At 46.4% G+C, this 25,952-nt stretch overlaps 1 protein-coding gene across 3 annotated transcripts in view; it reads right to left on the reverse strand.

Annotated features, from left to right (window-relative positions):
• Positions 1-4,086: 4,086 nt before the first annotated feature.
• The window catches only part of LOC119971873 (ezrin-like), a 105,959-nt gene continuing 84,093 nt past the window's right edge, over positions 4,087-25,952 (reverse strand). For all 3 annotated transcript variants that reach the window (XM_038808144.1, XM_038808135.1, XM_038808149.1), the window contains exons 12-14: positions 14,040-14,132; positions 6,554-6,808; positions 4,087-5,553 (exon numbers count right to left, since the gene is read on the reverse strand). In XM_038808144.1, coding sequence (XP_038664072.1) covers positions 5,389-5,553; positions 6,554-6,808; positions 14,040-14,132 — 513 coding nt within the window. In that variant the 3' untranslated portion in view covers positions 4,087-5,388. The remainder of the gene's footprint in view (positions 5,554-6,553; positions 6,809-14,039; positions 14,133-25,952) is intronic.

The following is a 25,952-nucleotide window of genomic DNA, read 5'->3' on the forward strand; positions in this document are numbered from 1 at the left end:
CAATTGTTTCCCCGTCATTCACTCTGCTAGTAACAAACTCAACATCGAAGAGAGTTGTTAAACAAGACTTTTCTTTCATAAATCCATTTATTATGTTTTCCTAAGTGCCATGATAATCATAATCAGCCCTGGGATCCAGACAGCAGGGGTTGGATTTGCAATTGTGGGTGGGGTCTGGAATGGGTGCAATATATCCTGCCGCCTCTGGAACACAGTGCAAATTTCAATACGAGTGAGGGGGATGTTAGGGGGCGACGGGTGTCTGGAATCCACCACCCCTCCAATTAAATGCCTTGAAGCTAATTGTGGCGATAATTAAAAGGCCTCACTGAGCCAGTTTAAGGTTTTTAAAATCGGCAGACACGGGGAACGTACAGCGAGTGTCTGAGACATGTCACGCTGAACCTAGCGTGTACTCAGGAGGGTGCTATTAGGGCCATTGAAGGCACCTGGAAATGAATTAAATGAAATGAAAATCACTTGTCACAAGTAGGCTTCAAATGAAGTTACTGTGAAAAGCCCCTAGTCGCCAAATTCCAGCACCTGTTTGGGGAGGCTGGTATGGGAATTGAACCGTGCTGCTGGCCTGTTTAAAAGCCAGTGGTTTAGCCCTGTGCTAAACCAGCCCCTGGTTTGAAGGAGGCTGTTTGAATATAGAAATTAGGAGTAGACCATTTGTCATTTCAAGCCTGCTTCGCCATTCAATATCATGGCTGATCCTCGATTTCAATGCCAAATTCCCACTTCCCTCCCCCATACCCCTCGGTGCCATTAAAATCTAAAAAATTCTATCTCTTTCTTACTTGCATTCAGTGACTAAGCCTCTACAGCCTCTGTGGTAGAGAATTCCATGGGTTCACTACCCTTTGAGTGAAGACAATTTCCCTCATCTCAATGCTAGCCCATATCCCGAGACAGTGTACTCTGGTTCTTGGATTCCCCAAGCAGGGAAAACTTCCTCCCTCCATCTAATCTGCCCAGCCTTTTGTTTCTAGCAGGTTTCCTCATCCTTCTAAACCCTAGTGAATACAGGCCCTGTCGAACCAATGTCTCCTCATAGGAAGGACAGTCCTCTGCTGCACCCCACCTTGTCTTGAAACCCTCCGCTAAACCCCTTAACTCCTATTTGATCTTTTCCAGCCAAAGAAAGTCATATGTCACCCAGCCAGACCGCTACCCCTGGTGGTGTTGCTCACCGCCCCTCCAATAAAATTCTTTGCCGGGCAATCGGAGAGGCAAAGGCCACAACATCGGCCCTCCTCCCCTCCATCAGCTCCAGCTTCTCCGATACCCCATATATCGTCACCAAAGGGTCCCGCTCAACCTCCTCTCCCACTATCTTTGCCAGCGCCACGAACAGTCCCACCCAGAATCTCCAAACTTTTCGCAGTCCCAGAACATGTGCATTGTTCGCTGGTCCCTACCCACACCCTGATAGAACCCACTCATTATTGCCCTAGTCATATGTATCCTGTGTTCGACCTTTAATTGTATCAAGCTCATCCTTGCACACAAGGAGGTTGCATTTACCCTTCGTAGCACCTCACTCCATACTCGCCAGTTTATCGCCCCTTCCCACTAATCCTTAATCTTCAGTACCCGCTCACCTCCCCGTACTCCCAACCACCTGCACATGTCTCCAATCCTGCCCTCCCCTTCCACATCCGGAAGCAACAAGTCGTTTCAGCAGGGTGTACTTCAGCAACCTGGGGAACCCGTTCCAAAACTTCCACGCAAAGTCCCTTACCTGCACAGTCCCTTACCTGCATGTACTTGTAGGGAAATAGTTAAAATCCAGGTTTTAAAAATATTTTAAACTGCAGTCGAAATACAAGCTTGCATTGTTCTGAGTCAAGGTCAGCTCGGCGGTGAAACCCTACACCAGCCTCTCAGCTAGACTGCAAAGGGGACAGCCACTAAGTCAGATATCAATGTCACAATCTAAAACTTGTAAACCAATAAGGGGCAAAGAAGGGGGCAGTACTAAACACAGGTATAAGGCACAAGTGTTTCCTTGTGCCTGCTCTTTACCGTTGTTCTCTTTTCGGTCATTTTTCTTCCTTGTGCCCTGCTGGCTTTTGTTTCTTTTATGTATTTTTGTTGTTTTTGAAGTGTACAAACTTAATTTTTGAAATAAAACTCAATTTTACACCACCACCGGACCCTCGTCTCTTATTTGAAAAATAAGATATCCTACAAATTGGTGCTGTTAGCAGTGTCGCTGAGAGAAAAGGAACTGAAGATCTGGACAGGTCTATTCCTGGAGGTAAGACCTCCCTGTTAAAAAAATGTCTCCGGCTGTTGTACATGACCTGAACCTCTCCATTATGATAGTCGGCTAAAGCCCCTGAAAAGACATCTGGATTTCGGCAGTACACAGGGTAGATATACCGACCTGGCTGCAAGAAGTCGCAAGGTTCGAGTCCATTCAGTAGGTATTTTGGTAGAGGAAAAGAACAGTTGCTGACCACCGTCAAAGGCAGTTTTCTTAGATGAGATCCTTCAGCAATTAAAGGAATATATAGAGCAACAGTCTGACTTATCCAAAACCTGTACAGAGATTGAGGAAAAGTATGGTGCCTCTGAAAGGACAAGGATCCTTGGAGAATATTAAAAGAATCTGGGGAAAAAACTACCCGGAAGAAAGAAAAAGACCAAACCAGATGCTCCTAATTGTTAACGGTCAGGTTTGGCAACGAAATGAAATTACGGGTCAATTCTACCATGATCGCGCACTAACCGCTGCGAAAGAACAGTTGAAGACCGTAAGCGAACAGTTAAAAATAGACCTTACAGGAAACCTGAAGATTGGGGACCACGCTAGGCTCAGGAAGTGGGGGAGGAGATAGAGCAGGTATTTCACTCTGGATTAGTGTTGAAGACAAAGGTGGTAGCGGTCTTGATAAATAAGTGGGTAGCGGTCAGTGCGTGATCATGGTCGGGTTGACCCGTAATTTTATTTCACTGCCAAACCTGAAAATAGTGGACAGAATATCAGAGGTAATTGCCCTTCCCTTTCTGGAATATTACCATGGAGTTTTCATATCCACCTGTGCAGATGCAACAGCTTAATGCGTCAAGCTAAAGACAGCACCTCCAGCAGTACTGCACTGAGTGTCAGCCTGGATATTAGCATCCACAATTACTGACTCATCACATGCTACCACTGAAGTACAGCCCTAACAGGTTATAGGACACTCTGTAGCAACTCAAAATATACATCAACAGTACCTCCCTTCCCTGTGACATCGAACAAGATGACCAATGCCAGGTGGGAGAACCACTCCTTAAATTAACTTCCTAATCCGATTTAAAGCATAGATTGTTCCTCTTGATCCATTGTCCATAAATATTCTTGATCATAATGACTGCAATAGTTCAAGAAGCCCCTCCATCATCTTCGAGTAACTAATGGTTGTGATCTTGCTTGTGTCAATCACATTGAGAGAGCAAATATGAAAAGTCATGAACGGCAATTATCAGCATAGGATGGGCCGACAGATTCAAAACATGTGCACGTGTTGTAAAACATTTGTATTATAACTACTTGATAGAGAAATCTGGACTTGGAGAAGTCAGGAGTTTAGCAAAACATTAGAGCAATTTTTAAGCTTAACGCATTCCTTTACCAAATGTCAACTTATCAGTAGAGGGCACAAGAGCCTTTGGCAGTGTTGCTGCTGCCACCAAGTGAGATCAACTAAGTTAGTGCAGTGCCAGGAACAAACCTAAGCCCTTACTCAGGTAAGTAAGACTCAGCTAGTAACTGGAATTTCAAGAGTTATGACTTCCAAAGTAATGTTGATGTCTGGCCCAAGCCCTTTGCAACAACCGAGTCAGCACAATGATACAATGTTGTCAACTTTATGATGCTATGGAGTCAGTGACCAAATGCACCAACTTTGCACACTGCTACACTCCCATGGTTACCGAATAGCCAACTATGTACAGTACAATTATACATGATCAGACTAGTCAATTTTATAGGTTGACAAAGTCTTTACGATGTGCACATTTATGCAGAATGTAAGTGGATGACTAATGGCAGAAGCAAGGTGAAGTTAGTAAATGCTCTAAAGCCAAAAATCATTGCCAAAATCTTTATTAGGTGCAATTCAACATTGCAAAAACCATTTTAGTACAAGGCTTGCAAGTACAAAGTACAGAACAAGAGTACAGATTGGAGTAACAGAACTGGTCAATTTGATAAGCGCACTATTACGACAGAGCAGTGATAATACATTGACAGTTTCACATTGCTTACCAAGGTATAACGAACATACAACAATGTTGAATTACAAACCTTTAACACATGCAGTTTCACAATGTCTAAATTAAAGACCGGCATATTTAGTTGTAATTATTGTCTTGTATTAGTTGATCAGATTAAATAGAACATGTGATTTTGCCCTTGCGACTGAAATTTTACAAACATGCCGTATTGCTCATTTGGTCCAAAATAAAAAAGAAATCTTTACAAATAGATTCAGTTCTACAAAATAAAAAGTCAGATTTGCTTCTGTGCCACACAAAACTAGTTTTTATTCTATTATAGATATAACTTTGCCATATTTAAGTGTTGAAGCACAAATCTTGAAGTAGTAAAAATATACAAAAGGTGTATCCGTATTCCCATAGACCTGTACTAGGCTGTCATTGATAAAGTGTAATATTACATTAAAACCTATGGAAGTTCATAATCTGCAGCAAGATACAGAGAAAGGTGATAAGTGTCCAAAGTGTTTCAATCACGTGTATGCCATTCATTGATCATTTCAGTGTGCCCATTAATATTTGCATGATCAAATACAAATCCTCATCTGCAGGGTGGCAAGCACTAATCAAAATTATCTTTTCCCCATGGCACAAAAGTGATGCAATGAAGAAATTTGCTTAGAGTGAAAATTCTGTTTTCCAATTCACGATCGTGGCCATTTCAGCTATAATGTTAGGGCATAGGTTGGTTTCCTTTAAAAAAAACACTTGCTCATTAACTATTTATTTTTGGCACCGAACAATCGTTTTTGCACTGCAGCACATATTTCAGAATGAAGAGCATTTCCTTCAAGCACTGAAGAGCCTACAAAAATATGCTTTAAATTATTGTGTGACCAACGATCTTGGTTCACTGCTCAATAACGAAGAGATTCAAAATGAAAGCTGTTCAAAATTTGGACACGTTTTTATATAAAATTTAGACTTGGCAAAACCAGGGAGTGTGGGGGGGGGGGGGGGGGGGGGCTGAAAACTTCAGGCTGTAGCCCTAGTTAGCCTCTTTACTCTAGAATCCAAGGTGATTGCTCCAGTGATCATCAGAAAAAGTAAAATACTTCAAATTGTTCATCACCCTGTGTAGAACAATGCACAAGTAGTGCTGGAAGTGAAATTTTACATAGATTCAAACTCATCCACTCTCTGCTTGGTGTTTCCTCGCCGGATCTGACGAAGCGTCTTGTACTTGTCTTGACCTTTTTTGACATTTTCCATGTGAATGATATCATTGGACGTTTTCTTGCTTTCATCTCTGGCTTGGGCCAGCTCACTGCTTAAAAGCTTTAGATGGGGAAAGGGGGAAAAGAGAAAGAACAATTGAGTCAACCCTCCCATGTAGCAGTGCATATAGCAAATAAATCTCAAGACAAATTAATCACTGCATTTGATCCTAAATATTCTTACCTAAACTAGTTCTCTCTGCCTCCCAACTTTTCCAAAGTGCTTAAAGTGTTACTAATGGTTTTAAATTTCATTTTCACTAAGCGTTGGCTTCAATTTGAAGCAACATCAATTTATCCATCCCATTGAGCATTTTGGAGGTCCAAGAAGGTCCTACCCGATGTCCTTCAGATATCTTCCAAGCTTTAATAATAATATTTATTATTGTCACTAGTAGACTTACATTAACACTGCAATGAAGTTACTGTGAAAATCCCCGAGTCGCCACACTCCGGCGCCTGTTCAGGGACACAGGAGGGAGAATTCAGAATGCCCAAATTACCTAACAGCATGTCTTTCAGGACTTGTGGGAGGAAACCACAGCACCCGGAGGCAGCCCACGCAGACACGGGGAGAACGTGCAGACTCCATACAGCCAGCGACCCAACCAAAGCTCCTCCAATTTAGCCCACATTTTCCCCAGACACTTCAATGCCCATTGGAATAGGCTAGCATGTCCAGGCCATGGTGAAATAAGAGCTGCTGAATCCCACACGTATGGGAGGCGCTTTCTTTCACCAGCATTTTGCAAATCAAGGAATCTTTTTAGGTAAAATTTCCTGAAAGTTGGTAAAACTTGCCAAAAATAAAACTGGCATTTCTCTGAAAACATACTCTACATTATTCTACCTTGACCAGTCTGCCACACAATTACATTTCCACAGCCCAAGCAACATAAGAACCAAAAATCCTAGATTGAATAACTATACATCCGACTTGCTCTGCATCAGTTATGTAACTAGGTTATGAATTAGCCGAAAGTACAGCCAAATGCACATCCATTTCACACAGCAGCATACTACAATATATTATTCACCACATAGCGAATAAAGCTTCTTACCATCAGTTGCTGTTGCACACGTTCATTTTTCTCCACTTCTGTCACACGCTCTTCTTCATTTCTGTTATCCAAGATGCCTTCACTTGCAAAGTCAGCACTGTACATCGAATGATTCTCTTCAGCATCATCATGTTCATTCTCTTCTATATGCTCATAGTCTGGTGGAGGGGGTGGAGGAAGGACTGGGGCAGGGACAGCTAATACCATGTGCAGTTCCTCTTTTGTTCTCACCAAATCATCCTGGACGACTCTTGCCTGAAGTGATTAATAAGATGACTTAATAATGTATTAAATGTTCAATTCAATTATAAAACAGAACCGTCAACAAAACAGTTGCCTTAAAGTTTACATTCCACTAGTAGTGCAGGGTACACTCCTCCCACATTGAGCATTTCTCAGGTTTGGAAGCAGCTATTTGGCTGCACACAACATGGTGGGGGAAATGCTGCTTGCGAGATGGGCATGTAATGGTTTTCTCTGCTGCATCCCTCTCTGCAAGTGCTGGATCACAGGCCTGTTCCCAGTATCTGAAGTGCAATGGTGCTCACCACATCCCTCCTTATTTATGAAGACCCGCCTTCTCACCCTTGCCCTTCGCTGGACGCCTGGTGATCCTCAGGTTAAACCACCACCAGTCAAACGGGAAAGCAGCCTATGGTCATCTGGAACTATGGCAACTTTACCTTGCTCCTAACTCTTGAGAAAGCACAAGATACAGCAGAGGGGGAAATGCAACTCAAGGGGTTTAACTCCATCCAAAGCAGTATTGGATACACGTCTACCTCCTTGTGCATTCTGCTCGTGTCAGTTTTCAAAGCTATTTTATGGGAAGGATGAAAGAAAAAGGGCCAGAAACAAAGGTTAATTTAGAACACAAGTGCTACTCCAAGTGATATAGAAGCTGCAATATTCTCATCACTCAAGTATTTACTTGCAAGGTTAAGTAAATAACATGACGATTAAAAAAGGTGGATGCGTGACTGAAAAATCAACATCCAATAACACAACCTTTATAGATGGGTCAAGTAAATACTGGGGCTCCAAGAGCAGGTTAAACACTGGGAATTCTGCAGTGAGTAGTTCACCTTCCAACTTCTGCCAACCATCCAGGCACAATTCAGGAGTCTGATGGAATACTTTCCATTTTTCTGGTTGAGTGCACCTCCAACAGCACTCGAAGCTCAAACGATCACAGGGCCAAACAGCCCCCTTAGATGAGCACCCCATCCACCACCTTAAACATTCACTTCTTCCACAATCACCAGTGTGCATCATCTACAAGATGCACTACAGCAACTCACCAAGCCTTCTTAAACAGCTCCTTCCAACTCCACCATCAAGAAGAACAAGGGCAGAGATTTGTGGGAACATCGCTAGCAAGTCATACATCTTGATTTGGAACTCTGTTGTTCAGATCAAAAAAAATCTGCAAATCTCTTCTTAGGAGCACTGTGGCTGTACCGGCAACACATTAGATTGCAACGGTTCACAATGGTGGTTCACCAGCACATTCTCATTAGCAATCAGGGATGGGCTGCAAGTGGTGGCCTTGCCAGCAGCACTCATTCTATGAAAGAATTTAAAAACTGACTTCCAGTGACGGGATGTACTGAGCAGTCGTACATCAGGTGGCTCTCCTCCAGAATACAATAAATGGGCACTTTTAGACAAATTTAGTCTGAAAATTGGATTCATTCTACTCATAAACAAGGAAGAGGAAAGGTGCAATATGCCAGCAAATGGGAGCTCAAGAGGCCACAGAGAAAGCAGAAGCTGGTGGTTTCATTGGTCGCCTTGCAGATGGTGATCGATGGAATGGGGTAACTGGAAGCTCAGGGGAAGATGATCCAGAAGCTTGAAAAGGCGTCGACTAACCCAAGCCACCAGAGATCAACAGTTCACTCCGACCGAAGCTCAAGGCCAGGGAGCAGCCAAAGTCAATAATCGCCAAACTACACATGTACCAGAATCAGGAGAGGTTCCTGTGTTGGGCAGACAAAGGCGAGCAGTTGGGAAGGACACAGACTACGGATGTACCAAGACATTGGGGCAGACCTGGAATGCGCAGGGCCGAGTTCAACCAAGCGAAATTAGGTCTGTACAGAAATGGAATAAAGTTTGAGATGCTATTCCCAGCCAGGCTCTAGGTGATATTTCAAAACAAGGAACATTATTTTAACACCGAGGCAGACGAGTTTGTGCGGACGAATGGTCTGGACAAAGGGTAGACAAGTGAGAGAGCAAGCGCCTTGCTTTGAGCAAGAACTCATAGGAACGGGTTGAGGGCAGCAGAGTGCAGGAAAGGGTGAAGAGGAGACAGAGGGAACAGCTATTGATCAGGCACAGGGGAAGGGGCAAGATCAGCCCCGAGAGGGTGGGGCACCACACTAGCGGGGAAAGCTAGCGCTAGGAAGTATGAAAGGGAGACTGCGACGCACGTCCCAGCAGGGAGGGAGCATCTGGCAGGGTAGAGGGGTGGGGTGTAGAAAAGGGGACAAAATGAGAAGGAAGGGAATGGTTTTAGATTAGCTTCAGCAGGTCAGGTTCGGGTTGAAGGAACAAGATGGCACCGTAAGCACGTAGTTGGCAGCTACGTTGGATGCCCCCTGGACAGAGGGAAACCCAGGAACGCAGGGGCACACCCATCAGGCAAGTATGGTTAATCCCGCAGGAAAGGAGGGGGCAAACTCCCCCCACCAGGATCACCTGGAACCTTAAGGGACTTATCGGCCCAGTGAAAAGATCCAGAGTCTTCTATCGGAAATTTGAAAGCCGACCAAGAGCTGCATCTGAGGGAGAAGGACCGACTGCGGTAAGGAAGGGCTGGGTGGGGCAGACCTACCATTCCTGCTATGGGGCACGGGCTGGAGGGGAGGGGGTAGCTATTTTAATAAGCATGAGGACAAGGCTTAAGGCGACAAAGACAGTTACAGACCCAGGAGAGCGGTAAGTCATAGTCAGCGGTGTCCCAGACGGGTCATCAGTAGTTCTGGTAAACGTGTACGTGCCCAACTGGGACAACAGGGATTTTATAAAGAAGACCATGACGGAAATCCCCAACATCGACACACACTGACTGATCATGAGTGGAAGGGGCGGGGGTGGAAAGAGGAGAGGGGGGACTTTTAACTGCGTATAGAACCCATTGACGAACCGATTAAACCCAAGAACGGGGAAAAAAGACAGGCATGGCTAGGGAACTGGGAACATTCATTGAGCAGATGGGGGGCAGTGGACCCATGAGATTCCTGCACCCAGGTGAGAAGAATTTGATTTGATTTATTATTGTCACATGTATTAGTATACAGTGAAAAGTATTCGTTCTTGCATGCTGTATAAACAATGCATACTGTACATAGGGAAGGAAGGAGACTGCATAATATGTTACAGTTATAGCAAGGTGTAGAGAAAAGATCAACTTAATACGAGGTAGGTCCATTTAAAAGTCTGATGGCAGTAGGGAAGAAGCTGTTCTTGAGTCAGTTGGTACGTGACCTCAAACTTTGGTACCTTTTACCTGACGGAAGAAGGTGGAAGAGTGTATGTCCGGGGTGCGTGGGGTCCTTAATTATGCTGGCTACCTTTGAGGCAGTGGCAATTGTAGACAGAGTCAATGTATGGGAAGCTGGTTTGCGTGATGGATTGAGCTACATTCACAACCTTTTGTAGTTTCCTGCGGTCTTGGGCAGAGCAGGATCCATATCAAGCGGTGATCCCATCTGGACATCTAAAAACCTGAAGCTCTTGACCCTTTCTACTTCGTTCCCATTGATGTAGACAGGGGCATGTTCTCCACTACGTTTCCTGAAGTTTGATGACAATCTCCTTTGTTTTGTTGACATTGAGGGAGAGATTATTGTCGTTGCACCAGTTCACTAGATTCTCTATCTCATTCCTGTTGTGTCGTCAGTGTTTGAGGTCCGACCCACAATGGTGGTGTCACCAGCAAATTTGAAAATCAAATTGGAGGGAAATGTGGCTATACAGTCATGTGTATAAGGAGTATAGTAGGGGGCTGGGGACACAGCCTTGTGGGGCGCCGGTGTTGAGGATGACCACGGAGGAGGTGTTGTTGCCTATCCTTACTGATTGTGGCCTGGGGGTTAGAAAGTTCAGGATGCAGTCGCAGGGGGAGGAGCCGAGGCCAAAGCCACGGAGTTTGGAGATGAGTTTCGTAGGAATGATGGTGTTGAAGGCTGAGCTGTCGTCTATAAATGAGTCAGACATAGGTGTTTTTGTTATCTAGGTGTTCCAGGGTAGAGTGCAGGGCCATGGAGAATTTAGTTCTTCTCACCGGTACACAAGGTATACATTTCTTTTGCAGTGGAGAAATCGGTACTTCCAGGAATACTCCACGATAGTCGTCTCCGACCACGCTCCACATTACACTGGTCGTGCCCATTGTCCCACATGGAGGTTGGACACAGACCTCTTGGCCGACATGGTCTTCTTCCAGAAAACATCACAGGCCATTGGCTGGTACATTAATAACAACCAGAATGGGGGAGAAAAAGCAAATTACTGCTGATGCTGGAATTTGAAATGAGAGAGAGAAAATGCTGGAAAATCTCAGCATCTCTGGCAGCGTCTGTCAGGGAAGTGGGGAAGGTTGGCACGGAGGTTAGCAATGTTGCTTCACAGTGCCAGGAACCTGGGTTAGATTCCCAGCTTCGGTCACTATCTGTACAGAGTCTGTACGATCTCCCTGTGTCTGCGTGGGTTTCCTCCGGGTGCTTCGGTTTCCTCCCACAAGTCCCGAAAGACTTGCTTGTTGGGTGAATTGGACATTCTGAATTCTCCCTCTGTGTACGTGAACAGGTGCCGGAGTGTGGCGACTAGGGGCCTTTCACAGTAACTTCATTAGTGTTAATGCAAATTTAGTTGTGACTCTAATAAAGATTATTATTATTATTATTATGTCTCACCTTCTGCGTTCTGGGAGGCATTTAAGGCAGTGATTAGGAGAGTGATTATAGCCTACACAGAACGTAGAGATGGGGAAGAAAGGGCGGCTAGGCAGCAGCTGATCCATCATCTTGGAGGTCGACAGAAATTACTCCAAGGGCTCCGACCGTAGAGCTTCTGGCAGAGAGGTAAAAGTTACAAATAAACTTTAACCTGCTATCCACCAGGAAAGCAGGGCACCAACTCCGCCAGACACTGGGGACCTTTTATAAACACTGAAAGAAGGCCAACTGTCTGCTGACTCCCCTGCTGAGAAAGCAGGCAGCCACGATGGAAATAGCCCAGGTAACAGACAGCTGAGGTGGACTGGCAGCCGTGGTCAAAGCATTTGAGGCTATCAGGTTCTGTACACTTCCGAGCCCCCCGATGGGAGACTTGGGGATAAAACAGTTTGTCGATGGACTGGACATGCCAGTCATGGGGGACGATAGACGGAGGAAGCTGGAAGCACCAATAGGTGGGAGAGGCCATGGAGAAAATCCAAGCAGGCAGGAAAGGTGCTGGGACCGGATTGGTTCCCGGCAGACTTCCACAACAAATTTGCACCGGCTCTTGCCCCTCACCTATGGGAGGTGTCTGCAGTCTTGCTAGCGAGGGGCACCTTGCCTCCAACACTAACCCAGGACACTATATCCCTTATTCCCAAAAAAAGACAATGACCTGACGGAATGTAGATCATCTCGACCCATTTCGCTGCTCAACGTAGATGCGAAAATACTCGTAAAAGCCCTGGCCAAGAGACTGTAGAACTGTGTACCAGAAGTGGCCGCAGAGGACCAGACGGGCTTTCCCAAGGGTAGTCAGCTAACTGCGAACATCAGGCAACTGCTGAATTTGATACTGACCCCTATCAGGGGGAAAGAGCATCAGAGGTGATCGTCTTCCTGGACACGGAAAAGGCCTTCAGAGTCAAATGCAAGTTGCTCCTCGAGGTACTGGAGCGGTTTGGGCTGGGGATAGGGTTCGCCTCATGGGTGAAACTGCGGTACAACACCCGCAGAGAGCGTTCAGACCAACACCACCAGCTCCGAATACTCCAGTTGCACTGAGGCACCAGGCAGGGATGCCCACCGTCTCCACTCCCGTTCACCCTGACAATTGAACCACTGGTGATCCTCCTGCAACACACGAGAGGCTGGACGGATATCCGAAGAGGAGTCAGAGCACAGAGTTTCACTCTATGTGGATGATCTTCTCCTCTACATCTCAGACCTGCAGAAAAGCATGAAAGTAATCACGAAGACCCCGAAAGAATTTGGGGCCTTCTCGGGCTACAAACTCAACCTGAGCAAATAAAGTGAGGTATTCCAGGTGAACCCGAATGGAGAAGGGACAGAGCTGGAGGAGGGTCTACCATTTAAAATAGCTCAAAACAATTCCGCCAGCAAGTGGAATCTGACCAGCCTGGCAGAGGAAGTTAAAAAGGACCTACTGAGATGGGATGCATTCCTGCTTTCCCTGGCTGGGAGGGTGCAGACGATCAAGATGAACGTATTGTCAAGGTTCTCTTCCTGTTCAGATCCATACCGATTTTAGACGCCACCTTTAAGAGGTGAAGATATGACGGGGGACGCTAGCTATCTGGGACTTCTACATGGGGATAGACTCGCAACCTTAGAAAAGCTGACGGACAGATTGGAACTACCGAACGGACAGGAATTCTGACATTTACAAGTGAAAACCCTTCTCCGCAAGGAGACGATGTGGTACCCTAGACCCCGAGAGACACACACAATGTTGGAGGAGCTATTGGACGCCGACAATATGGAAAAAGGGAACAGCATGTAAATTGTAAATAATAACCCATCATCTCCTGTACAGTGTAAAAATGTAAATTTCAATTAAAAATCTTTTAAAAAATGTAAAAACATTCAGAAATGTAGCACAATTTGCTCCAGGTTTTCCAATTGTGCCACGTTAGTTTAAATGTTCCAGGACACATTTTACAGATGTGGGATCAAACTCTACTCTGAATGGATTTATAGTTCGAAAAGTAGGTTGAAAGGAAAATTTGAATTATGGACATTAAGAGAATTAATTTAATTGGTAAAGAACACTCCTTCCTGCTGTAGCTGAATCCCAATTTACCTGCAATAACAGTTTGACAACTGAACTACTAACCCCAATGCAGTTACATTGCAGGATGGGCTTTGCACAGGCTTATCATTCACATACATGTTGTGCTCGCACATTGTCAGTGGCACTCGAGATTCCATCCAACAACTATGTAGCCCACACCAGCATAGACATATATATTTGACAATCTTGCATGAAGCAATGGAGAGAGGTGGGTATCACATCCCATGGTCTTCCTCAACCACCCTTTGCCAAACATTCCAAGAAGTCCTAGAAGTCATCAGGGGAAGGAGATCACAGAAAGACAAGGATCAAAAGGACCTAAAAATAGTGCTGCTACAATTAGCCAATTCCATGGATTTGACACAATCAGACTGAAATAACTGCTTCCTTATTTCTGAGCAAGTATTTCATATAAGTATAAAGATTAATAATAGGACTTCACCCGCTCTTGCCATTCGAATGCCTCTTCCTCTTTCATTCTCTTGGCATTCTCGAGTTCTTCAATCTTGGCTGAATATTCTGATAGTTCTGAAGACTGTTACAGAATAGTAAAGTACATTAATTGAGAAATGTAGCATATAACAATGAAGTTACTTCTGGTACTTAAGAAAACACAATTGGTCGAAGGCTTTGTGCATTCAATTCAATTGTAATATATTCTCGTACCGCACAAAAAAAAGTTGCAAACATTCTCTGCACTTTTATTTTAATAACACTGAACAATGTAAAGCATTGCAGAGGTTTGGCCCTGATGCCCAGTTGATTTTTCATTTCTCACTCCAAAATATAGGATTTGTCTGTTATGATGGGCCATGTGCATTTTGGGGAGAATCCTTGATTATATTATGGGGCGATTGCATCTTTACGAAAGCGTGTAAGAAGGAGGTTTGAGAAAAGAGCTGAAGGGAACTACCTTGCTGGGAGTAATGGGGAATGGAGCAGAGAGAGTGAGAGAACAAAATATATGTAGATAGGGGTAATACAATGTTTTGGATACAAGGGGGCCAAAATATAGTACAAAGGTGCTCAAGAGTAAAAGATCCCCTTGTGTTCTTAACATGATGAATTCAGTTTGAGAGCAAGAAATTTGGATTGGAAACAACGGTGTTTAATTTAAATAAAGTGAGTTAGAATGAAACGAGGATAGAGTTAGCTGAAGTGGACTAGGCGGATAGGTTAGCAGGAAAGACAGTAAACTAGCAGTGGCAGACATTTAAAGACATAAGACATCATTTATGACTCTCAGCAAAAATACATCCCAGTAAGGAGGAAAGATTCCAAGAGAGGAATAAACCAATCATGCAAAGGTTAAGGAGAGTATGAAGGTGTAAGAAAAAGCATATAAGCAGGCATAAGTCAGTGATAGCTCTGAAGACTGGGATAGATTCAGAATGCAGCAGAGGACTAAAAAAATAATAGAGAGAAAATAAACAAAGGCAAACCAGTGAGGAATATAAAAACTGAGAATAAGCTTTAAATATATAAAAAGAAAGTGAGGGGTCAAAGTGGACACAAGCCCCTTAGAAAATGAATCGGAGGAGATAGTTATGGGGAACAAAGAAATGGCTCACAGTACTTCAGATAGGGGGAGGAATTAAATACCATCATCACAGAGAAGCAGTATTAGACAAAATAATGGGTAAAGACAGATAAGTCCCTTATCCTGATGGCTTGCATCTTAGGATGCTAAAAGAAGTAACTACGGAGATAGTCTCACTTTCATCCAGAGTTCTGGAGTGGTTTCCTTTTTTAAAAAACAATTTTATGGAGGTATTTTAGGCATATAGAAAAAGTGACATTGCACAGTACAAAAAAGTCAAGACACAAATTAAACATAGTGCAAACCACGGCTTTGTTCACGCACGGACCTGCCTCAATATTACTCTACTCTACCTCTAGCGCCCCCCCCTCCACATTCGGGTGAACCTCAATATCGAACCTCTCAAGGCGAACTTGACTTTCTCCAGGCCAAGAAAACTCACCATGTCCGATAGCCATACCTCAGCCCTCAGGGGCTTCGAGTCCCTCCATGCTAACAGTATTCATCGCCGGGCTACCAGGGAAGCAAAGGCCAGAACGTCAGCATCTCTCTCTTCCTGGACTCCCAGGTCCTCCGAAACCCCAAAGATTGCCATCTCAGGGCTCATTACCCAGTTTTCAATACCCGGGACATGACATCTGTGAATCCCTGCCAATACCCCCTGAGTTTAGGGCACGACCAGAACATGTGTACATGGTTAGCTGGCCCTTCGGCGCATCTAGCACACTTGTCCTCCAGCCCGAAGAATCTGCTCATCCGGGCCCCCTGTCATGTGGGTCCGGTGCACGACCTTAAACTGGATCAGGATGATCCTGACGCATGTTGCGGTGGTGATCAGTCTGCTCAGGGCTTCTGCCCAGATAGCGTCCTCCATCTCCCTCTTCCCCCCCGCCAACCCCCCCCAAGCTCCTCCTCCCACTTAAGCTTCAGGTCCTCAGTCTGCGTATCCTCAGCTCCCATTAGTTCCTTGCAGACATTCGAGACTCTACCCTCTCCAACCTCTCACCTAGAAACGATCTTGTCCTGCCTCCCCTTCGACGGGAGACGTGGGAAGGATGGCGCCAGTCTGCGTACAAAATCCCACACAAGTATCTAAAGTCGTTCCCTCTCGCCAGCCCAAACTTCTCCTCCAACGCCCTCATGCTCGGGAAGCTCCCAGATCCCCCATCCTTGCAATCCCCACCTTCCTCCACAGTCAATACACCCCCCCCCCCCCCCCCCCCTCCTCCACAGTCAATACACCCCCCCCCCCCCCCCCCCCATGTTCCCCGGGGAAAATCTGTGGCTGCCGCAGATTGGGGTCCACACCGATGCTCTTGCCTCTTCCACTGGCCCCAGATACGAAGAGCCAGCACCACTATCGGGCTGGTGGAGTACCGTGCCGACGGAAGCGGCAGAGGCGCCGTGACCAGGGCTGCTAAGCTAGTGCCCCTGCACGAAGCAGCCTCCATCCGCTCCCAAACCGACCCCGCACCCACCTTCCATTTCCTTATCATCGCTATGTTGGTCGCCCAGTAATAGTTGCTGAAGTTCAGCAACGCCAGCCCCCCTTCTCCGCTGTTCCTTTCAAGAATCACCCTCTTCACCCGCGGGGACTTCCCTGCCCATACAAATCCCTGAATAAGTTTATTCAGCCTCTTAAAGACGGACCGCGGGATAAAGATGGGGAGACACTGAAAAACAAACAAGAATCGTCATCTTAACAGTCTGCACCCTCCCCGCCAATGACAGTGGGAGCACATCCCACCTCCAGACCTCCTCCCTCACTCGTTCCACCAGTCGGGACAGGTTGAGCTTATGCAACTTGCCCCAGTCCCGTGTCACCCGAATCCCCAAATATCAGAAACTCTCCCCCACTAGCCTGAACGGCAGAGGGGAAAGAAGGCAACCCTGTCTTGTCCCACGGTGCAGTCTAAAGTAGTCCGACGTCGACCTGTTTGTCCTTACACTCTCCTCCAGGGCCTGATATAATAGCCTAACCCAATCGATGAACCTCACCCCGAACACGAACCGTCCTAGTTCCTCCCACAGATACTCAACCCAGTCAAAAGACTTTTCAGCATCCATGGCTACCACTATCTCAACCTCCCTACTCTCCGGGGGCATCATAATCACGTTGAGCAGCCTTCTTAGGTTGGCCACAAGCTGCCTTCCCTTTATAAACCCGGTTTGGTCCTCCATAATTACATCCGGTACACAGTCCTCAATTCTAGTCGCCAAGATCTTGGCCAATAACCTGGCGTCCACGTTGATTGGCCTGTATGACCCACACGCCTCTGGGTCCTTGTCCTGTTTCAGAATAAGCGAGATGGTGGCCTGCGATATCGCCGGGGGTAAACTCCCTCTGTCTCTTGCCTCGTTAAAGACCCTGACCAGCACCGGCCCCACTATCCTGGCAAATTTTTTGTAAAACTCCACAGGATACCCATCCGGCCCCGGGGCTTTACCCAACTGCATGACCTTCAGGCTCCCCAATACCTCTTCGATCCCGACCAGGGCCCCCAGTCGTCCACCAATTCCCTCCCCACTCTTGGGAAGGTCAGCCCGTCCAGAAATTGCCTCATCCCCTCCCCGGGTGGGGGGGGGGGGGGTGGTTCCAAAGTGTACAGCTTCCTATAAAAGTCCCTAAAGACCTTGTTCAGCCCTGCTGGATCACCCATTAGATTACCTTCCCCATCCACTACCCTCCCTATTTCCCTAGCCGCTTCCCTCTTCCTTTGTTGCGCAAGCATTCTACTTGCCTTCTCCCCATGCTCATAAATCGTGCCTTTTACCTTTCTAAGCTAATCTACAGCCTTGCCTGTAGTCAGCACCCCAAAATTGGCCTGCAGCCTCTGCCGTTTCCGGAGTAACTCTGGCCTCAGGGATTCCGCGTAACTCCTGTCCGTCCATATAATTTCCTTAATCAGTCGGTCCGTCTCTGCCCAGTCTGTCCTGTCCCTGTATGCCTGGATTGAAATCAGCTCCCCTCTCACCACTGCCTTCAGCGCCTCCCAGAGCACCTGCTCTGACTTCTCCAGTATCGTTCACCTGCAGGTAATTCTGCATGCATTTCCTCAGCCTCTCACACACCCCCTCGTCCGCGAGTAATCCAACTTCCAGCCTTCATGGTGGGTGCTGGAAGCTGTCCTTACAAAACTGCAGGTCTACCCAGTGCGGAGCATGGTCTGATATGGCAATTGCCGAATATTCTGCCCCCACCATTCCGGCCAGCAGGTCCCTACTCACAACAAGGTAGTCAATTCAGGAATACACCTTGTGGACGTGGGAGCAATACGAGAACTCCCTCGCCGTCGGCTGGCTAAGTCTCCATGGATCTGTCCCCCCATTTGCTCCATGAACCCTCTCAGTTCCTTTGCCATTGCTGGCAACCTGCCCGTTCTTGAGCATGACCGGTCCAGGCTCGGGTCCAGGACTGTATTAAAGTCCCCGCCCATGATCAGCTTACACGAGTCCAAGTCGTGGATCTTCCCTAGCATCCTCCTAATAAAATCCACATCGTCCCAATTAGGGGCATGCACACTGACCAGGACTATTCTCACCCCTTCGAGCTTACCCCTCACCATAACAAACCTGCCACCCCCATCCACGGCTGTGCCCTCCGCCTCAAATTGTACCCTTTTATTAATCAGGATCGCAACCCCCTCGTCTTAGAATCAAGCCCCGAATGAAAGACCTGACTGACCCAGCCCTTCCTTAACCTTACCTGGTCTGCCACTTTCAGGTGCGTCTCCTGCAGCATGACTATGTCCGCCTTCAGAACCCGCAGATGCGCAAACACACACACCTTCTTCATGGCCCGTTTAACCCTCTAACATTCCAGGTGATCAGCCTGGTTGGGGGGCACTTTGCGCCCCCCCCCCCCCCCCTTTGCCAATCAGCCGTCCCCTTTCCTTGGCCAGCCCCCCAGCCATGTGTCGCGCTTCATCTGGCCCGTGTCCTGACCGGCTCCACCCATGACCTCCTCACTGTTGCCATGCCCAGTTTCCATCCCCGTCAGCAGAACGACTCCTCACCCTCCAGCAACACCATCCTATCACCTAACCCCTGCTCTAATCTAACTATATGCCCACCACCCACCTCGGATCCCGTTGACTAGCCCCACTCAGCTAGCCTGGGGCTTCCAGCCTCGGTGCCAGCGCATCTTCCACCCATTGTTCCCAGTCACCCCTACCCCCACCCATGCCTACTACTTCCCCAGATCAGCCCTACTTAAGCAAACACTCTATACAAGTCACAAATAAACCCCTCACTAGCACAATTCAAGTTAAAGACAAAAAAAAGAAAGAGATAAATAACAGGCACTCAGTCCTTCCCATACAGACACAGAAAAGATTGCACTAAGTTCCCCTGAAGCATTCCTCTTAACCCAACCCTTTTAACTGTTTTGTTTATTATTTCCCCCCCAGCCAAGCTCCAACTAATCAAAGAGCCCAAAAAAGAAACAGTCAGGTAAAGCATGCAAAAAGCACGCAGAGAAACAACAAAAACGGACCTGAACAGGCAGGCAATTTTCAAAACGGGAGAGACACCACATATATTTAAAAGTTCTAACACGAGTCCAAACACCCTCAGCTCAGGGCCAGCCCTTGCTTCTTAACGAAGTCCATCGCCTCTTCGGGTTCCTCAAAATAGTGGTGCTGACCCTCTTACGTAACCCACAGTCGCGCCAGAAAAAGCAGCCCGAATTTCACCTTGTTTTTATACAGTATCTTCTTCACCTGCCTGTAGCCTCCCCTCCTCCTGGCCACCTCAGCACTCAAATCTTGGTAAACACGCAGGGTGGTAATGTCCCAAGTACAGCTTTGTGTGCTCTTTGCCCATTGCAGCACCCGCTCCTTGTCCAGGTACTTGTGAAAGCGTACCACCATCGCTCATGGGGGACCCCCTCGTCGCGGCTGCCTCACCTGCAGTGTGCGCGCTCTGTCCACCACCGGCGGGCGTGGGAACACCTCGTTCCCCAGCAACTTCGGAAACATACCCTCCACATACACGGCAGCATCTAGCCCCTCTGCCCCCTCCGGGAGGCCCACGATTCTCACGTTCTGCTGATGTGAACTGTTGTTCAGGTCCTCCAGACTTTCCAAAAGCACTTTTTGCTGGTGCCTCAGCCTCCGAATCTCCACATCCGCCACCGTTTGAAAGTCAGCCTGCTCCTCCACTAACTTCTCCAACTGCTGGAGCTTCTCAGCCTGATCATCCAGCCTTTTTTCCATCCGGTCAATCGACTTCTGTAGCGGCTCCAAGTTGTCACGCTTCAGAGCCAAAAATCCCTCCTGCATAGTCTGCAGCAGCTGATCCATAGTGGGCTGGGCTGTCGGCTCCTTGCTCTGAACACCAGCCATGCTGGTCTCTCTCAGCCTCCACTGTGCCCTTACTCGACCACTTCTTCTGCTGTTTATGGTCCCTCCGGCTTCTTGGATCCATACAATTCTGTATGGGTTCGTGCCCGAGTACTATTGCTTTCCAGTTCCACACTCAAAAGTGCAAAAAAGTCGGGGAAAAGGTCCAAAAGTCTGTCTGAGACAGTAGCCACCAAATGCGAGACCTCCTCCCACATAGCAGCCACCGGAAGTCCAAGTGGTTTCCTTTTAAGGGAATGTACCTCGACTGTATCCGGACCATTTCTGTTTGGAAGGCAGCCCATTGTTCAGCCACAGCTTTACCTGCCAACCTTTTATTCCAGTCTATACGGCCCAGCTGTTCTTGCCCCATCAAAGTCAGATCTCCACCAGTTAATTATTTTTACTCTGTACCATCTATTTTCCTTTTCTTTTTAAAAAACGAATTGGGAGTATCCAATATTTGTTTCCAATTAAGGGACAGTTTAGCGAGGCCAATCCACCTACCCTGCACATCTTTGGGTTTGTGGGGATGAGACCCTCGCAGACACGGGGAGAACGTGCAAACTCCCCACACACGGGGAGAACGTGCAAACTCCCCACACACGGGGAGAACGTGCAAACTCCCCACACACGGGGAGAACGTGCAAACTCCCCACACACGGGGAGAACGTGCAAACTCCCCACACGGAGAGAATGACCTGGGGCTGGGTCCTTGGTGCCGGAAGGCAGCAGTGCTAACCACTGCGCCACCCTCTGTTTTCCTTTTCTATTATCCTAAATCTTACAACACAATGATCACGGTCTTGTAAATGTTCCCCAATGACACTTGGATTCACTTGTCCCACCTCATTTCCAAGAACCAGGTCCAACAAACAGTGCATCCTTCCTTATTGGGACTAGACACATACAGTAGAAAGTTTCCAGAACACAGTCTCAGAACTTGGTGTACTACTCCATCCTTTACACAGTCACTGACCCAATCTACATTTGGGTAATTGAAGTCCCCCATTAGAACTACTCGATAATGTTTGCATCTATGTAATTTCCCTGCAGATTTATTCTTCTACATCCTTCTCACTAGCTGGCAGTATATAGACTACACCAAGCAATGTACCTGCACCCTTATTGGGCCAAATTGATTTGGTCCTTGAACTCCCTGGTACATCCTCTCTTTCTCCAACACTGCAGTGCTCTTCATAACCAACATCACCACCCTTCCCCTTCTTTTCTGAATACCTTGTACCCAGAAATATTTCCCTTCCTCGAGTCAGGGCGCTCATCACCACATCATATTTCCACAATTAAATCTGCACCCGTCATGCCCCAATCTTATTCATTATACTTTGTGCATTCACATACAGTAACCCTGATTTAGATGTAATTACTTTCTCGCTTAGTAACCGAAGATAAAAACGGATGCTGGAATCGAAAACAAAAACAGAAAATACCGTCAGTGTATTCAGACTCGAAACGTCAGCTCCCTTCTCTCTCCCCAAGACGCTGCCAGACCTGCTGCAATTGTACAGTATTTTGTGTTCACTTAGTAACTTACCATTTTCTAGTAAGTTACTATTTTCTACGTTAGCGCATTCTGTCCCAGCCAGTATTTTGTGCATCCTGGCATTCCTCTAATATTTCCTCTTCGTTCCCACACCAAGTTACTTTAAAGCTCTCCCGACAGCACTAGCAAACACTCTTTAAGGAGCTCCAACCCAGCTCTGTTCCGATGCCCCGGATTCCCAGGAATCTAAAGCCCTCCTGCCTGCACCATCTTTCCAGTCACAAATCCACCTGCCTTATCCTCCTATTTCAGAACTCACTTTCATGTGGCTCAGGAAGTGAGTAATACAGAGATTACTACATCTTGCTTAGCTCCCCAAATTCTGATTGCACCATGTAAGACTTAAATTGTACAATGCTCCAAATTGAGGAGTCCTCAAGCTATAGAGGCAAGCAATGGACAAAACATTACATCAAAAGGTGAAGAATGTTTTAAAATTAACTCATGGCTTTTATCATGTTCTCACTTCTCTGGTGGGACTTTGACGTTATGCCTACAAATTGTATTGAGCCACCAGTTATACTGCTGCTCTCCTCTTCCCCATTATATTCATTTATGTTGAGCATTTACTTTTTTGTGCTGTACTATTACTGCAGTTTTGTTGTGTTGTTTGTTAAATAAACATAATTTAAAGAAAAAATTGATGACAGGACAGGAAAAGCTTTGAAGGAACAGAAGAACAGCTAAAAGTCCTTGGAGAACCAAAATTAGAAGCTATAACAGAAATGTGATCAAACATATAACAAACGGTGCATTCCAAGTGACTCAAGAATATCCATTAGTTTACCTAAATGGCACTTTAATTAAATTACTAGTTACACTTATAATTCTAAAGTAATGTTGAAAGTTGAAACACAAAATTAAGAACTGGTTTGAAGCAGAAAATGGTGAAATTTGAGGCAGATAAAAATAACTTTCCAGAAATGCTAGGGAAGCATTTTTGAGGATGAGGAATTGAAGAAAATTAGAACTAGGGAAAAATAAAGTGGAAAAATTAATGGGACTGAAAAACTGATATTTCCAGGGCACTAAAGGAGGGGGCCATGGAAATAGTGGGTGTGTTTGTTGTCATCTTCCAAGATTCTGGAACAGTCCTGGCAGATTGGAGAGCAGAAAATTTAACCATGCTATTTTTTTTTTTTAAAAAAGCAGAAAATTACAGACCGGTTAGCTTAACGTCAGTAGTAGGGAAAATGCAAGAGTCTGTTATAAAGAATGAGATATTAAGGCACTTCGAAAATATCAAAAAAATTAGATAAAGTCAGCACGGATTTGTGAAAGGGAATTCATGTTTGACAAACCTACAGGAGTTTGGGAGAATCAGTAAAACTGGTGTATTTGCTTTTTCAGAAAGCCTTTGATAAAATCCCACATAGGTTAGTGTACAACGTTAGAGAATTGGTTGGCAGACAGAAAACAGTAGGAATAAGTGGGTCTCCTCTCTCTCTCCTCCTCTTTCCCCCCCCCCCCCCCCCCCCCCCCAACACAAAACTAGGTGTAATTTTGAATGGCGAGGGGATGATGTAAAGAGGCCTCATGGAAGTTTAGGCAATTTGAGTGGGGAAATACATGGCAGATATAATGAGGATAAGTGTGAAGTTACCCACTCCGGTAGAAAAACATAATGGCAGAGTATTATTTAAATGGCAATAGATGGGAAATGCTGATGTACAAAGAGACCAGGTCACTGAAAGCAAGTGTGCAGGTGCAGCAAGCAGACACAAAAGCAAATGGTATAGGTTGGCCTTTATTACAAGAGGTTTAGAGTACAGGAGCAAGGATGTCTTACTGCAGCTGTACAGGGCCGCGATGAGACCACACCTGGAGTAGTGTGCGCAGTTTTGGTCTCCTTATCCAACAAAGGATTTACTTGCCATAGAGCAACAAAGGTTCACCAGAGATGGAATAACTGTTGAATGAGGACAGATTGGACTGACTAGGCTGGTATTCATTGGAGCTTAGAAGAATGAGTGGGGGTATCTCATTGAAACTACAAAATTATGAAAGGGCTCTACAGACTGGATGAGGGAAATGATGTTTCCCCTGGCTGGCGGAGCGGGTGTTGAGAACAAGGGGTCACTGTCTCAGGAGAAATTTCTTCACTCAGAGGGTGGTGAACCTGTACCACAGAAGGCTGTGGAGGCCCAGTCACTAAATGTATTTAATAAATTAGATATCTAGACAGTAAAGGGATATGGGAAGAGAGCAGGAGTACGGCATTTAGATAGAGGGCCAGCCCAGATAAAATATTGGGATTTCTGTCCGATATCCTAGCAAAGAATGGGGTCTTGTCCGGGATTGTAATGAGTGGATGTGGGAGGATTGTGCAAGACAGAGGAGTGTGAAATACATGACAGCAGATATCCTGGTACAAAGGATTGGGCCTTGTCTGATTGGCAGGATTTAGCAAGGGGCAGGGCTGGGTGCTAGGGCCCCAACTTTTTACTTTGATGAGGAGAGTGATAGCATGGTCGCTAAATTTGCAGATGACAAAAAAAAAATGTAGGAAAGTATTTTGTGAAGACGACAGAGTTTGCAGATGCCTATAGATAGGTTGACTGGTCAAAAATTTGCCAGATGGAATAGAATGTGGGGAAATTTGCATAGATTGATTCCCTTGCTCAATAAGAATCCAAGGTTAGGGGCTGGTTTAGCACAGGGCTAAAGAACTGGCTTTTAAAGCAGATCAAGGCAGATCAGCAGCATGGTTCAATTCCCGTACCAGCCTCCCTGAACAGGCGCTGGAATGTGGCGACTAGGGGCTTTTCACGGTAACTTCATTGAAGCATACTTGTGACAATAAGCAATTTTCATTTTCCGGTTATCACGGTTTAATGGTCAATGTGGAACTCAACACAAGCAGATCAGCCATGACCCTGTGAATGACAGAGCGGGCTTGAGGGGCTGAATGGCCTACTTCTGCTTCTTTTTCATATGTTCATAAGTAGCTATAAGCTGCAGCACCAACATAACTGACTATCCAAAAGGTAGTTAAAGATACATGCTCTTTCTGACTTCTGGTGGTGGCCATGGTGTGAGTGGTCACACATAGGGCAGCTCCTGCTTGAAGGCACAGAAGAGAGCTCTTTTTACCTGATACGGTGGGGAATTTTGATGAAAAGGCATGGGTGAATGTTGGAGGAATAGTTTCCCCGGGGATGGTATGTCTGCTGGTATCAGACCCGGCAGCGAGAGACCAGGCTAGAGTTGGAGCAGGCCTGTACTGCAGCAGCAGCCACTGTAAGGCGGGGGAAGGGCTGATGCAAGCTGGAAGGCCCAAGATGAAGCAGCTGATGGCTTTTATTAAGAGGAATTCTGCCAGCAGAGGAAGGAGATGTGGGAGGATTGCTCAAAGGCCATCGAAGGGGCTGTGGCACCCCTGAAGAGTCCTTTTGAACGGATGGAGAAGTGTTTGGAGGTGCAGGGGTCGCAGATTCGGAAGATCGAAGAAGTGATCTCGGACCACAGCGATCGTGGGTGGCACTGTAGGCGGAGGTGGGGCTCCGAGAGGACCTCTGTAAAATGTTGAGGGCAAAGGTGGAGGAGCAGGAGAATACCTAGAGAAGGCAGAACCTGCGAATAGTGGGCCTACCTGAAGGAGTAGAAGGTGCAAGCGCCACGAGGGACATATCGAAGATGCTGGCAGGGCTGGTGGCAGAAGAGGTGCCTGAAGTGGACCGAGCACATCCCAAATTGGGATATATGGGTTTGATGAGGGGGTTACTGGCATTAATCCCAGGTAACGCACTAGTTGATCATGGGAGGAGATTTTAAACTGTCCTAGAGCCGAGGGTAGATAGGTCGAGCCCCAGGTTGATGGGTAGGGTACGAATGGCAAGGGAGCTGGTGGGGTTTATGGAGAGGATGGGTATGGTGGATCCATGGCGCTTTCAGAACCCGGGGGAAGGG

Source organism: Scyliorhinus canicula, chromosome 1, assembly GCF_902713615.1.
Source record: "Scyliorhinus canicula chromosome 1, sScyCan1.1, whole genome shotgun sequence".
NCBI lineage: Eukaryota > Metazoa > Chordata > Chondrichthyes > Carcharhiniformes > Scyliorhinidae > Scyliorhinus > Scyliorhinus canicula.